Source organism: Capra hircus, chromosome 13 (genome assembly GCF_001704415.2).
Source record: "Capra hircus breed San Clemente chromosome 13, ASM170441v1, whole genome shotgun sequence".
Classification (NCBI taxonomy): domain Eukaryota; kingdom Metazoa; phylum Chordata; class Mammalia; order Artiodactyla; family Bovidae; genus Capra; species Capra hircus.
In genome coordinates, this window is record NC_030820.1 from 16,286,873 (window position 1) to 16,301,775 (window position 14,903).

At 47.9% G+C, this 14,903-nt stretch overlaps 1 protein-coding gene across 2 annotated transcripts in view; it reads left to right on the forward strand.

Annotated features, from left to right (window-relative positions):
* Positions 471 to 14,903, forward strand: part of CAMK1D (calcium/calmodulin dependent protein kinase ID) — a 393,621-nt gene continuing 379,188 nt past the window's right edge. For both annotated transcript variants that reach the window (XM_018057012.1, XM_018057013.1), the window contains exon 1: positions 471 to 955. In XM_018057012.1, the coding sequence (XP_017912501.1) occupies positions 864 to 955 (92 nt within the window). In that variant the 5' untranslated portion in view covers positions 471 to 863. The remainder of the gene's footprint in view (positions 956 to 14,903) is intronic.

Here is a 14,903-nt window from a genome sequence, read left to right on the forward strand (position 1 = left end):
ACAACCGGCCCCCGCCCAGCCCCGCGCCGCGCCGGGACGCCCGGGGAGGACGCCCCCGCCCTTGGCGCCCCGCATCCGGGCGGCCTCGCACCCCCGCCCCCTTCCAGCCGCGTCCAAGCGCAGCGCAGAGGCGCCCCCTCCCGCCGCTAGGGAGGAAAGCCCTCGCGCCCCCAGACTTGACTTTGCAGAATTAATTAGGCAGCCCCGGAGGGCCGGGGTCCTTCAGCAAGCTCCCCGACTTCCGCACCTGCCTGGGTTCCCTGCACCTGCCCTTTCCCGGGCTCCGGGGCTCGCGCGGCGGCTGGGAGCGTGACCGGGCGGCGACGGCGGTGCCCCCGCGCCCGGGGCACGGCGCTCCCGGGGAGCAGGACATCCCCGAAGGCGGCAGCGCGCGGGAGGCGGGGAGGCGGGAGGCGGCCGGGGAGCACGGAGAGGGCGGGGAGCCCGCGGGAGGAGGAGGGGGGAGGGAGCAGGGCGGGCGGCGGGGAGGGAGGAGAAGGGAGGCAAGAAAGTAGCAGAAAGTGAGGCTGGCAGCCGGCAGCAAAGGAGCCGGGCGAGCGGCGGCAGGAAGTCTGTGCCCGAGACGCGCAGAAATAAGAGCCAGGGAGGGACCGCGGCGGCGAGAGTGAAAGAGGAAACTGCAGAAGAGGAAGCTCTGCCGCAGCACAAAGTCTCCTCGGCTCCCGCGCCGAGCATCCCCGCACCGCCCGCCCAGCCCTCCTGGACCGGCGCGCCGCCGCCCGCGCCTCCGCTGCACTCGCGCCACCGCCCCCCGGCGCCCCCTCCTCGCGCTCCCACCCCGGCCCCCTGCGCCCCTGGCCGCTCTGCTTCGCCGCCCTCCGCGCACGCCGCCCTCATCTGCCATGGCCCGGGAGAACGGCGAGAGCAGCTCCTCCTGGAAAAAGCAAGCTGAAGACATCAAGAAAATCTTCGAGTTCAAGGAGACCCTCGGAACGTAAGTGGGGAGCGGGAAGAAGAGGGTGGAGGTGGCAGCGGCCGCGGGTGCAGAGGTGGTTCTCGCTGCCACCGCCGCCGTCGCCGCCACCGCGGCAGGAACCGGAGGGTCGCCGCGTCCTCATTGTCCAATTCTCGGCTCTGCGGAGCCCCCCGCGTGTCCGCCGCGTGGGTCTGCGCCCCGCGTGCACGAGTGGGCGCCGCGCGGGGGCGGGGGGGGCCTGGGATTTCAGGGACAGTCGCAGGCGGGCGACTTTTCACTTCCCTGACACAGCCGCCCTCTCAACTCATTCTCCCCACGCGTGACTGTGGGCTGAGCATGGTGGATATTCCTGTTTACCGGCTGCGTGCGACTACTCACTGTGTGCACAGGCGCACCGTGTCAGCGAGAGATGTGGTCACGAGGAAATCCGGCTCCGGGCATTCCCATTTCTGTTCTAACATCATGTATTCTTAGAGAATTGACATCCGCACGTACTCGATGTAGGCAAGACTTTGGATGGCCGCGCAATTAGGGAAGGGACGAATTTCGCAGTGTGCAGGGTCACGTGTGGGCCGAGCCTTACCTGAACGTCAGTCCATTTCACCAGGCTCAGCAGCACACGCTGGAGTGCGGGTCACCAAGGAGGGTCTGCAAGGGTCTTTGTACCCACGGTTCCTCTCCAGGCCTGTGTGTAGTCCGAGGCTGGTGGCTGATCTCAAGAAAGCAGAAATAACCAGAAGTCGATGTCAGGAAGGCTCAAGCATGTGCTTCTCCATTCAGCTGCTGTTCCTTTTCTGCCCAAGAGTTGTTTTTTGTTTGTTTTGTTTCGAAGCACCTCAGAATAGGTAGGGAGGCTGATAGTGAAAGAGGATCGGTTGCTGCTGGAAGAACCTGGAGTTGGAATTACTGCCTCCCCTCGTGATCAGTATGTAAACATATATATTCACACACATACCTGCTGTATGAGCCGAACATTTTGCAGGGGTTCGTGGAGGTGTTGGTCAAGCTGCTAAGAGAAAGAGGAGGTGTTTCATAAGACAAATTAGGGTGCTCTTCTTTCCTGCCCTCTTAATCCCCTTTTGCTTGTCATTGTGGTTGGTTTGCTTTTTCAGAACCATATTTTCAAACCCAGATTGTTTTCTGCCCCATACTCAGGGTCCACTGAGTTGCTTGGTCATTTTCCCTCCCCACCCCGATATCTGAAATGGGTCCCCCAAAGCCAAGTCGTGAAGCATCCCTCCATGCTTCTGATCCTGGAGATTCACACTTACCTAGAATGAGAATAGGGTCTCCCAGATTTTGTGCTCACTTCAGGGACCCAGTCTACCTGTGGGTGTAGACTTTTTGTCTTTGTTGGAAAGAAAACAGAAAGAGCTTTGCGTTAGCATGGCCAGATAAGGGGTGAGGTTTGGTCAGAACTTTAGAAAATTACCCTTGAGGTTTATTTGGGTTTGGGGGAGTGACTTTGAGATGGTTAAGTTGCTGAGAAAGAAGAAGCATGTCCTTTGTGGTCATCCTGAGAATGCTCATGTGGCTGAGGGTGAGGGGGCTGGAGAGAGTGGAGTCCTAAGGTAGGAGAATGCGTTGCTTGGCACACCCTCACCGGAACTCCTAGAGCTGGTCCCTCTGCCTGCAGCTTCCAGACGGACTGATACAACCTCCCCTGACTGTCTCCTGCTCCCCAGGAGAGCCCTGAGGCTGTACCTCTTCAGTGGTCTGGGATGCTCAGCCTGGTGAGCTGTGGCTTCACTGAGTGGCTCCTACTGTGGTCGGCACTGTTTGAGGATGACTGTGGTGGTTCCACTTCTGGGCAGGATGGGGACATGCTTGATGGGTGCTGAAAAGAACATAGAGCTCTTGCAAAACAGTCTCTTGAAATCTGGCCATGTTCCCCTTAGAAGCTGGGGATAGGTCTCTGTTAGGATCCCAAAGCTTTGCCTTCTGTCTTGGAAAGGATTCTTTGAAAAGGAGCTTCAGGCTATGGTTCCTTCCTGCTGGCAGGAGTTCTCGAAGAGCAAAACACAAACAATAAAATGATCAAAATGTTTTCACTCAATAGCATGGTGATAATAATAATAGTAGTAGTAATTGTAGATGACTTTATTAAATGAATACCAAGTACCAGTTGATACCCTAAGTGCCTTATGGGTATTAACTCATTTTATTCTCAAGATAACCTGATGAGGTAGGTATTTACTATTATCCCCACTTGGCAGATGGGAAGACTGAGGCAAAGAGAATTAAGTGATCTGCTAAACAGGAGCTGCTTATTAAGTGAAGCTGATACTAGGCAGAACAACTTATAATTATGCATATGGGATTGAGCCACTGTGGATTATGTAACAGCAAATGTTAATAATTTGACTAACTTTTGTATTTAGAAGGCTAATTTTAACATTAAAGAATTATATTAATTTTAATATTAAGTTAAAACATAGTTAGGGGGTAACCTGTCATCCAAACATGTAACTTGTCAAAGCTTTTGAATTATCAACATCTTTTTGTCTCTTGGACTTTCTAGAAGTGGTCCAAAATTAAGAGTTCCTATTTCCCCCCCGGGGGCCAAGTCCAGCAACCTTGGCTTGAGTCTAAATAGATGTCACTTCTGCTTCTATCGGTGTGGATTTCGAGTTTGGGGTCTTCTTTGTGGTGAAAGCTAGCATCAGTCAAGGGCTTCAACACTAACAATTGGAATTCATTTCCAAGGTACTCTGCAAGCCCAGTCATTTTGTCACACTTTTACCATATGCCTTTAAGATCCTAAGGCAGGAAAGCCCTTCCAGCAGTCAGATTGTCAGCTGTTAAAATGCCTTTGAAATAAAGCATTGTAAAAACCCAAGGAGCACTCGCTTGGCCAGACCTTGTAATCTGATATTTGGCTGCCTGGTTCAGGTACCTTTCCGTGCGGGGCAGAAGGTTTGCTGTTGAAGGCCAAAGGGTCAGGGCATTTAGATTGTGTGGTTAGCAGGACCTTGCTGGAGGGTGGGGGGAAAATGAGAGTGAAGGCTGGCCTAGAGGGTGGGAAAAGAGCTGGAGGAAGCAAAGGTCAGTGTAGGGGAAAGGACCCACTGTGTGGTTTGGACCTGGGTTTTCGGATACACCCCTGAGCCAGGCCTCCGGAGAAACCTCTTAACTTGTGGCCTTCAGTGTGTCTTCCTTTGAAAGGAAATCCCAGGGCCTAACCCTACCTCCAAACAAGGTGGGAAGGCTTAAATACCATTTATTAATCAACGCCGTGTTTTCAGATCCCTGGTACCCCAAATAAATGAGACCAAATAAATGTTGTGTAACAGCAATTAAGAGTGATAAACATTTCTGTGGCGTGTTTGCTGAGGCCATTCAGGCCATCTTTACCATAGGTAGATGTCTTTCCACGTCTTCTAAACCAAGAAAATGAAAATAGGCCATCTGAAGAAGGATGTGGATGGGAAGAAAGCTTTGACCATGGTGTGCAGGAATTACCCCAGACTTATGGAGGTGGCTTCTATAATTTGCACACCATGAAAGGCATCTGAACAGAAAAGACCTTGATAGTTGGCACAGAATGGTTCTTCCAATACACCTCCTTTCCCCTGGAGTACAGAAATGGCACATCCTAGAAAATAGACATTCATCTCTGCAGGGTATGAATACATGCTTTTCTTGCAGACCAAACATTTTGTGTTGAAATAATTGCTTTTTGACGGGGCTGGAGCGGGCACCAGGGAGGTGTTGGGCCTGGGTTCAAGGTCTGGCTCAGCCACTGGTCAGGTGTGTGGCCTGTGAGCTACTTGGTCATTTGTCCACATGACTGATCTTAGCTTCTGCTGCTGCTGCTAAGTCACTTCAGTTGTGTCCGACTCTGTGCGACCCCATAGATGGCAGCCCACCAGGCTCCCCCATCCCTGGGATTCTCCAGGCAAGAACACTGGAGTGGGTTGCCATTTCCTTCTCCAGTGCATGAAAGGGAAAAGAGAAAGTGAAGTCGCTCAGTCCTATCCGACTCTTCACGACCTCATGGACTGCAGCCCACCAGGCTCCTCTGTCCATGGGATTTTCCAGGCAAGAGTACTGGAGTGGGGTGCCTTTGCCTTCTCCAGGTCTTAGCTTCATCACCTATCAAATCAGAGGGGCAGAGAAGATGGGATGATTTTCAAGTGCTCTTACAATCCTAAGGTTTTTTGGCTTGTCTGGGTAAGAGAGGCACTCACTATCATTTTCTGGTAGCTTTCATGTGTAGCTAGAACAGCTTGGTCCATTTGGAGGGATATTTTTATGCCCAGGCTAGTAGCAAAGTGACATAGCTCAGGACAGGAATTCTTACCCCACTTGATGTCAGTAGCACAATGCCTTTGCTTCTTCATGAAATGAGTGCCTGCTGGGTGCTGCTTTAGGAAGAGTATAAATAGAAATTCCTGTGAGGCCAGCACAGTCTTTTCCCACTAGTATCATACTTACCCGCCTTTTTCTGAAATTGCTCAATCAATACACCTGTTGAGGACATGTGATTGATTTATCTGAAGGCCTAGGTAGGAAACAGACTCACCTGTTCTTTTCGGGTTGTAGAGTGGTGGTGTATGGATATTGGGGGAGGGGGAGATTGCAGATCCCCTCCTGGAGATTTGTGTATTTGACTGGCTGTTTTGAGAATATTTGTTCTGGGACTGCTCACAGTTGTAGAGTCTGGGAGAAGCATTCAAAAGAATGCTCCTCTAAGAGGAGCAAAGAGAGGGGTGGGCAACCCCGAGAGTTCTCCCAGAGGGTATTCCAGATGCAGTATTGGTTAGAAGTTTGCATGTCTCAGCCCTTTGTTTGAGGCATGATATAAATTCAGCCTCTTGTACATTAAAAAATATTGATCAAACACCTGCTATATTCTAGGCACTGATGGGGGTGGGTACAGCAGAGAATAGGCAGACACAAATGCCTGCTTTCCTGGAGCTCACATTTCTTTCTCATTCTCTGGTGAGGAAGCCAGAAAATTAAAAATATGAATCAGGAAAATGAAGAGTATGTTACATAGTAGACACATTAGGGAGAGAAATAAAGCAGGGAAATGGGATTTTCTAGAGCAGGAGCAGGGGTAGGGTGGGGTGGGGTGATGGAAGATTGAATAGGGTAGCCAGGGAGGGCCTGGCCCAGGAGCTAATCTGTGAATAAAGACCTGAAGAGATGAAGGTAGAATGTTCCAGCTGAAGGGAACAGCAAGGGCTGAGGGCCTGAGCCGGAGCAGGCCTGGTGTTTTTAAGGCCCAGCTTCAAGGAGGCCCGTGTGTCTGAAAGTGAGTGAGCATCAGGAGGAGCTTGGGAGCTGAGGGGACACAGGTGTGGGGTGTGGAGCTGGGGGACGGTTGGTCGAGGTTCCCAAAGGGCCTTGAAAGTGACAGTGTTAGCGCTCAGTCCTGTCTGATTCTTTGTGACCCCATGGACTGTAGCCCAACAGGCGCCTCTGTCCATGGGATTCTCCAGGCAAGAATACTGGAGTGGGTTGCCATTCCCTTGTCCAGGGGATCTTCCTGACCCTGGATTGAACCCTGCATTGCAGGCAGATTCTTTACTGTCTGAGGCACCAGGGAAGCCTTGAAGTTCTTGGTAATCGACTCTGCTTTTGCTCTAAGAGAAATAGGAAATGTTGAAGGGTTTTGATCGGGGGTGTACCTTGCCATAACTTGGGTGTTTCCATTGTGGCTGCGGTTGCTGAAAGAATGGACAGGCAGATTCAAGGGAAGAAGCAGGGAGACCAGCTTGGAGGCTATGGAAACAATTGCAGGGTGGAGAATGGTGGGGGAGGGTGGGGAGAGGGTGCAGCTCTGGAGGTGACGAGAAGTGGCTGGATTCTGGAAACATATGGAAGGAGAGCCAATAGGAGTCGTTGGTGGGTTGGGTGTAGCTGTGAGATTTGCCTGGGATTTGGCGTTGGGAGAGAGATACCACTGTTGGTTTTGGTCAATTTTTTTTTTTCCAAGTATTTTCTGAGTACCTGCTCTCTGAGCGCAGCAGGACTGTCTGTGTTCTGGGAAGCTCTTGGGAAGAGTTTGGAGGGAAAGCTCACATCCTTTGGGCTCCTGGGTTTTTCTTGTGAGGAACTCTAGGGTTTGTTTATTTAGAAATTAAAAAAAAAATGTTTTGGCCATGCCACAAGGCATGTGGTACCTTATTTCCCCAACCATGGATGGAACCTGTGCCCCCTGCATTGGAAGGGGCATCTTAACCACTAGACCACCAGGGAGGTTCCCTGGGTCCCTTAGGTCTTCAGTCTTATCTATTTCTTTCCAAGAGCTTGTGTCTGGGATGATTCTTGAGGTATCTCCTCTTCTGTCATGGAAGGAGGTCATGATAGGCTTGACATTTGAGTAGTTGGATGAACTGCTTAACTTTCTGTGAAAATGCCATGTTTTGCCTCTAGAATTATCAATAGGAAAATCACTCTGACAGGTGGACCTATAACCTACAACTCTGCTACTTGATTTGTGAATGTATTTATTTTAATTTTTTAAATCTCCAACTTTATTTTTTGACTGTACCGTGTGACTTGTGGGATCTTTGTTCCCTGACCTGGGATTGAACCCGTACCCTGGGCAGTGAAAGCGCCAAGTCTTAACCATTGAACCACCAGGGAATTCCCTGATTTGAGAATTTAAAGCCCAAACATTCTGTGAAAAATAATAAACATGAGAAACTCTTGCTACCTCTTTCTTTTTTTTTTTTTTTAGAATCTTTTTATTTTTATTTTTTTAATTTTAATTTTTTATTTTTTTTTTAATTTTAAAATCTTTAATTCTTACATGCGTTCCCAAACTTGAGGATGTTTTGTGTTTAGAGAGGAAAAGCCAGAAGTTTTTCCTCTGTTGCGATAAAGATAAACTCTCCTGGCTTTACAGATTAGTAGGGTGGAATTTGGGAAATTGCACTTTTTAGAGCTTGTTCCTGGAGGGGCTAATGAAGACTGTCTCTGGTAGAAATTTCCGGCTCAAACTTGGCAACTGAGTGGACAGTAATTAGACTTGGCAGGTGGACATTCATGCCCTCTCAGGGGAGGATTTTAGGGGTTAACTTGTTGAGTTTTTCTTTGGCTGGGTCTCCATAAATCCCTTTAATCCTTCCTTTCCCCAAATAAATCTCCATAAATCCCCTTCAATCTTTCTCCTTCATCTCCTCCTCTGCTCTCTGGGAGGGCTTAGCACTGGTTAAGCAAGGAACTGTCACGTTATTGGTCAACTTACACCCACAGGGATAGACCCGAGGACCTCGTATTACCTCCAGTCCTCATCAGATTTTGCAGGAATAGCCAGAGAGCCCACGGCCCCTGGGACACATTTCTTCATTTGAAGAAGGAACCGCTTATGGGTGGCCAGCACAAAGCCTGGAGCCCTCATCAACTGATGCAAGTTTGTTTTCTGACTCAAGATGGTCCATCCAGTGCATGTGTGACCACAGGACGACACGTGGACCCTGGGAGAGATGCCGGCATGACCTTCTTTCTCAGTTCACGTTGGGTCCTTCCCTTTGACCCCCTGTGATGCAGGAGGTCACCTTTTCCTTGGGTTCGTTTTCTTAGATCCTGCTTGATTTTTAAAGATGTTTGTTATGCGGTATGTGGATTCTTCATGTTCGAACCAGACCAAATGGATGCCACAGGCCAACTTCATTCCGTGCCAAGTTCATTCCCTGTCTCCAGTGGTCGGCTATGAGTCTTGTGCTGTTTTTCTTCATATTTCAAATCCATTCAGAGATGGAGGAATTCCATTTCTTGTTAACACCAAATCTTGAGGATAAGCCTATAAGATAGCATATTGACTGAGGCCAGGCCGGGGAGGCACTGGGAGGCAGTGAACCATGATAGAAAGGCAGCACCAGCACGGCCATTCATACCTGTATCCCTCTTGATACCCACCCTTCGACTTTCTGAGTTAAGATGGAGATGGAAGTTGCTGCCTGGTGGGATTTCTGTAAGGATTCAGTGACGCCTGTGAGGTGCCTGGCACAAGTGGGATTGAGTAAACAGCAGCTGTCATCAAGTTCCAGTTGCCTTTAGCAGCTGTGGTGGAGGATGACTGGATGTTCAGGGCCAGTGCCGTGAAGAACATGTCAGTATCTGCTGGAAATTTTAAAAAATATTTATTTATTTTTGGTGCACGATCTCTTCGCTGTGGCATGTGGGGTCTAGTTCCCTGACCAGGGATCGAACCTGTGTCTCCTGCATTGGAAGGGTGGAGTCTTAGCCCCGGATCACCAGGGAAGTCCCTGTCTGTTGGAAATTGATTTTTGGAAGCTCCTGGCATAGAAATGCAGAATGGTGTATACATAACCTCCCCCCAGAGTTGATTTAAGAAACCGACAACAAGTCCTCAGTCAACCACGGGGGGGAACATTCGCTGGATGGTCCACCCAGCTCAGTACTGAGCTGCTAAGAACGGAGGCTCTAAGTCCCCAGGACAGGGGTGCAAATCCTGGGTCCTCTGCTTTCCAGCCATATGGTTTTGGAAAAATTATTTCACCATTCTCAACCTTGTGCCCTCATCTGCACAACAGGGTAAGACTGGCACCCAGTCTAAGGGTTGCAGTGAACATTAGACGAGGGTGCATGAAAACCACTCAGGGCAGGACACGGCTGTAGGTCTGTGTGCACTAAGTGTGCCTTCTGTCTCTTTGACCTCTGCGGTGCTGACACACTGCTCCTCAGAGGTCGCTTGCGTACATCTGGAGGGTGCATTGCACCATCCAACACTTGCTTCCCACAGGAGGCTGGTTGGTTCACCTGGTGCTGCTGTTCAGCAAGAGACTCAGCCCCCAACGTGTTCTGGGCCAGCTCGAGTGTTGAGTGACCTAGTTTGCTGCGTACACAGACTCATCCCTTCCCTGGGTTATCTCATCAGCTTTGTGTCTCTGCACCTCTCCCTGCACCCTGAGCTGTTTTTTTTTTTTTTTTTTTTCTTCAATCTATCTCTACATCAGCTTGTGCAAGAGCCTCTTCTAACTGCAGTTTCTGTTTTCTCCAGCAGCTCTTAGATCTTGATGCAGCTGTGGCCCTTCTTGCAGCTGAAAGGTGCTTCTCCTTTCTGGGAATGGCTTTAGTCTTTTCTGCTTTGCTTTCTTATTGAAAATAATATGGGGCTTGGAAGAATGAAGTAACTGGTCGATTACAGTGTTCCAAAACATCAGGGAGTTTTGTAAGTTTAAATTCTGTAGGTACTCAGTTTGTTTTAATGCTGGAGAATTTAATAAAAAGCAACATTTCTAGGTATATATCACATGAACAGACGTAACAGTTTATTCAAAATTATCCTTATCAGGATGTTTTAGACATGGACATGGGCAAACTCTGGGAGATGGTGAGGGGCAGGGAGGCCTGGCATGCTGCAAAGAGGCTTGGGGTTGCAGAGAGTCAGACACAACTTAGTGACTGAACAACAACATCCTTATCAAGGATTGTTGGATGAGGGATGGGAGATGATCTCAGAAGTTTAATTCCCCAGGTTGCAGGATGTAGGTATAACAGTTGGAGAGCTCATGTCTGAATCAGGTGAAATTCCTCATCTTTTTTTTTTTAATCGGAGTACAGTTGGTTTACAGTGTTGTGTTAGCTTCTGCTCTACAGCAAAGTGAATCAGCTATACATATACATCTACCCACTCTTTTTTGGATTTCCTTCCCATTTAAGTCTCTACAGAGCACTGAGTAGAGAGTTCCCTGTGCTATACATTAGGATCTCATTAGTTATCTATTTTATACACAGTATCAATAGTATGTATATGTCAACCCCAATCTCCCAGTGCATCCCACCCTTCTTTCCCCCTTGGTATCCATACATTTGTTCTCTGTATCTGTGTCTCTATTTCTGTTTTGCAAATAAGATCATTTATACCATTTTTCTAGATTCCACATGTATATATGTTAATATATGATATTTGTTTTTCTTTGAAATCCCTCATCTTAACTTCTCTGTTAGCCCTTTTGATGGCCAAACTGGATCTGGGGTCACAGTTTATTGATATCTCTGCAACGTGGTGAGAGGGGACAGAAAAGGCTTTTCACCTGGGCAGAGTCAACAGTTTTGCTGGTGAGAGGCCCTCTTCTTGGACTTTTGTAACCACAGCTCCCATCACTAAAGTTGCTTTTGCACCAAAGGATTTGGGGCTATAAATGGAATCCTAAAGGTACCATATTCAATAAAACCTCGGACAGTCCCCCTTTTCAAGTGATGTTCCTGCCTGCCCCACGCATGAGGCTGTCCCCTCCTGCCAAGACCCATAGTGTTGTGGGGAAAAAGCAAGAAGGAAATGAAGCTGGGCTAAGCTGAGAGGTCTGGTGGGGTGATGGGGACGGCAGACACCCTAGGGCCCATGCCCCCCACCCCCAGGGCTCTTCCCATTTCTTTAACCTTGATAAAAATGACTGCTTGAAATTTGCCTTAAAACATTAGAAGATACAAATGCCTTGAAGTAGGTTCAGAGATCAGTCATCTGTGATATAAGTGATATTAAAGAAAGTACTTTTTCCTCCCACGCCAAACTGACAAGAACTAGCAGTTTGGCTGGAAGACAGGAGGAAAGTAGCTAATTGTGGTTTTGGACCTTTAGTTGAGTGGGGATTGGGGAGGCACAAATAAGTTGCAAACTGGGAAATTGAAGGCCAAGAGCGGCACTAGGCTGACTGACTGATAAAAAACTAGGTCCTAGAGACTTCCCTGGCAGTCCAGGGGTTAAGACTCTGCACTTCCACCGCAGGGGTCAAGGATTCAGGGAAGTAAGATTCAAACCACACACACACACACACACACACACACACACACACACACTCAGATTTCCCCCCACCCCTCCTCCACCAGCACAGACCCGGTTCCCAGGACCCCGCCAGGACTGTTCACACTGTAATTTAGCCTCGCAGGGCCTTGGTACTCAAGGCTTCTCTAGGCCTGAGCAGGGTCCTTACTCCCATGAGAAATTTCACTTTTCTTTGAAAATATGCCTTGAACAACTACCACAGCCAAAAGCTGAAAGTGAACTTTTGGGGCAGACCTTGTATAAAAGTTGGGAGCAGCCTGTATATGGCCATGATATATGGGGATGCTGCTGGTGGGGTCCTCTCTGCGGCCCGTATCAGTGGAGTTTGTGGTCCTAATCATGATAAAAAGCTGATGTTGACTTTTTAGGGCCCTTTTGGCTCCTTTGACAGCTGGGAAATAGAAGACCTTATATTTGCAGGTGTGTGTTTTTAAACTGTGGCTGAAAAAAAATGCATAACCTAAATTTTACCATCTCAATGGTTTTTAAGTGCACAGTCCAGTGGCACCAAGGACATTTATGCTGTTGTGCAGCCATCAGACTAGCTCCTCCACTTTCCCCATCTCGACCTTCTCATCTTCCCAAATTGAAGCTTTGTCCCCATTAAACACTCACTCCCCATTTCTCCTCTCTCTGCCACTCCTGGCAGCCCCTATGCTACTTTCTGTCTCTATGAGTTCAACTACCCTAGGTCCGTCCTATAGGTGGAATCAGATATTTTTTGTCATTTTGTGTCTTGCTTATTTTATTTATCATAAGGTCCTCAAGTTTTATCTACATGGTAGCGTGTGTCAGAATTGCCTTCCTTTTTAAGGCAAAATAGTCTTTGATTGTATGGCTAGACCACGCTTTGTTTATCCATTCTAGATGGACACTTGGAGCTGCTTCCAGCTTTTGGGTCTTATGAACAGTGCTTTGTGAACATGGATGTACAGGTCCCTCCTCAAGTCCCAGCTTTCAGTTCTTTTGCTTTTTTCGTTTCATACCCAGAAGTGGAATTGCTGGATCATGTAGTAATTTATGTTTCATTTTTAGAGGGACTCGTGTATAGTTTTCCACAGCTCTGTGGTGTTTTGTGGTTTTAAAGAGATGGGAACACAAGAGATCTCGTCAAGAAAATTAGAGATACCAAGGGAACATTTCATGCAAAGATGGGCTCCATAAAGGATAGAAATGGTATGGACCTAACAGAAGCAGAAGATATTAAGAAGAGGTGGCAAGAATACACAGAAGAACTGTACAAAAAAGATCTTCATGACCCAGATAATCACGATGGTGTGATCACTCATCTAGAGCCAGACATCCTGGAATGTGAAGTCAAGTGGGCCTTAGAAAGCATCACTACGAACAAAGCTAGTGGAGGTGATGGAATTCCAGTTGAGTTATTTCAAATCCTGAAAGATGATGCTGTGAGAGTGCTGCACTCAATATGACAGCAAATTTGGAAAACTCAGCAGTGGCCACAGGACAGGAAAAGGTCAGTTTTCATTCCAGTTCCAAAGAAAGGCAATGCCAAAGAATGCTCAAACTACCGGACAGTTGCACTCATCTCACACGCTAGTAAAGTAATGCTCAAAATTCTCCAAGCCAGGCTTCAGCAATATGTGAACCGTGAACTTCCTGATGGTCAAGCTGGTTTTAGAAAAGGCAGAGGAACCAGAGATCAAATTGCCAACATCCACTGGATGATGGAAAAAGCAAGAGAGCTCCAGAAAAACATCTAGTTCTGCTTTATTGACTATGCCAAAGCCTTTGACTGTGTGGATCACAATAAACTGTGGAAAATTCTTCAAGAGATGGGAATACCAGACCACCTGACCTGCCTCTTGAGAAATCTGTATGCAGGTCAGGAAGCAACATTTAGAACTGGACATGGAACAACAGACTGGTTCCAAATAGGAAAAGGAGTACGTCAATGCTGTATATTGTTACCCTGCTTATTTAACTTATATGCAAAGTACATCATGAGAAATGCTGGACTGGAAGAAACACAAGCTGGAATCAAGATTGCCAGCAGAAATATCAATAACCTCAGATATGCAGATGACACCACCCTTATGGCAGAAAGTGAAGAGGAACTAAAAAGCCTCCTGAAGAAAGTGAAAGAGGAGAGTGAAAAAGTTGGCTTAAAGCTCAACATTCAGAAAACGAAGATCATGGCATCCGGTCCCATCACTTCTTGGGAAATAGATGGGGAAACAGTGTCAGACTTTATTTTTGGGGGCTCCAAAATCACTGCAGATGGTGACTGCAGCCATGAAATTAAAAGACACTTACTCCTTAGAAGAAAAGTTATGACCAACCTAGATAGCATATTCAAAAGCAGAGACATTACTTTGCCGACTAAGGTCCGTCTAGTCAAGGCTATGGTTTTTCCAGTGGTCATGTATGGATGTGAGAGTTGGACTGTGAAGAAGGTTGAGCACCGAAGAATTGATGCTTTTGAACTGTGGTGTTGGAGAAGACTCTTGAGAGTCCCTTGGCCTGCAAGGAGATCCAACCAGTCCATTCTAAAGGAGATCAGCCCTGGGATTTCTTTGGAAGGAATGATGCTAAAGCTGAAACTCCAGTACTTTGGCCACCTCATGTGAAGAGTTGACTCATTGGAAAAGACTCTGATGCTGGGAGAGATTAGGGGCAAGGGGAGAAGGGGACGACAGAGGATGAGATGGTTGGATGGCATCACTGACTTGATGGACGCGAGTCTGAGTGAACTCCGGGAGTTGGTGATGAACAGGGAGGCCTGGCGTGCTGCAATTCATGGGGTCACAAAGAGTCAGATACGACTGAGTGACTGAACTGAACTGAACTGAGCATGTGTAAGTTGACTCAGCACAGTTCTGGAGGAAGCTGAGATCAGGAGTTCTGAGTTCAGTCTCGGCTCTGACATTTGTGAAGTGTGGATCCAGGACTTCCCTGATGGTCAAGTGGTTAACACTCCATGCTTCCATTGCAGGAGGCAAGGGTTCAATCCCTAATTGCAGAACTAAGAGCCGATATGCCGTGTGTCATGGCCAAAGAGAGAAATATAGACCCTTGGTGTTATCCTCTCTCTGTCTGGATTACCTTGTTTGTTAAATGTGGATGACAACACCTGTTTCCATCACAGCCCTGTTGTAAGTCCTGAGGGAGGTAAGGTCTGTGTAACAAAGCTTTACACAAATAGAGGGTATTATTATGTTTTGAAGATTATAGCTTTAAAAT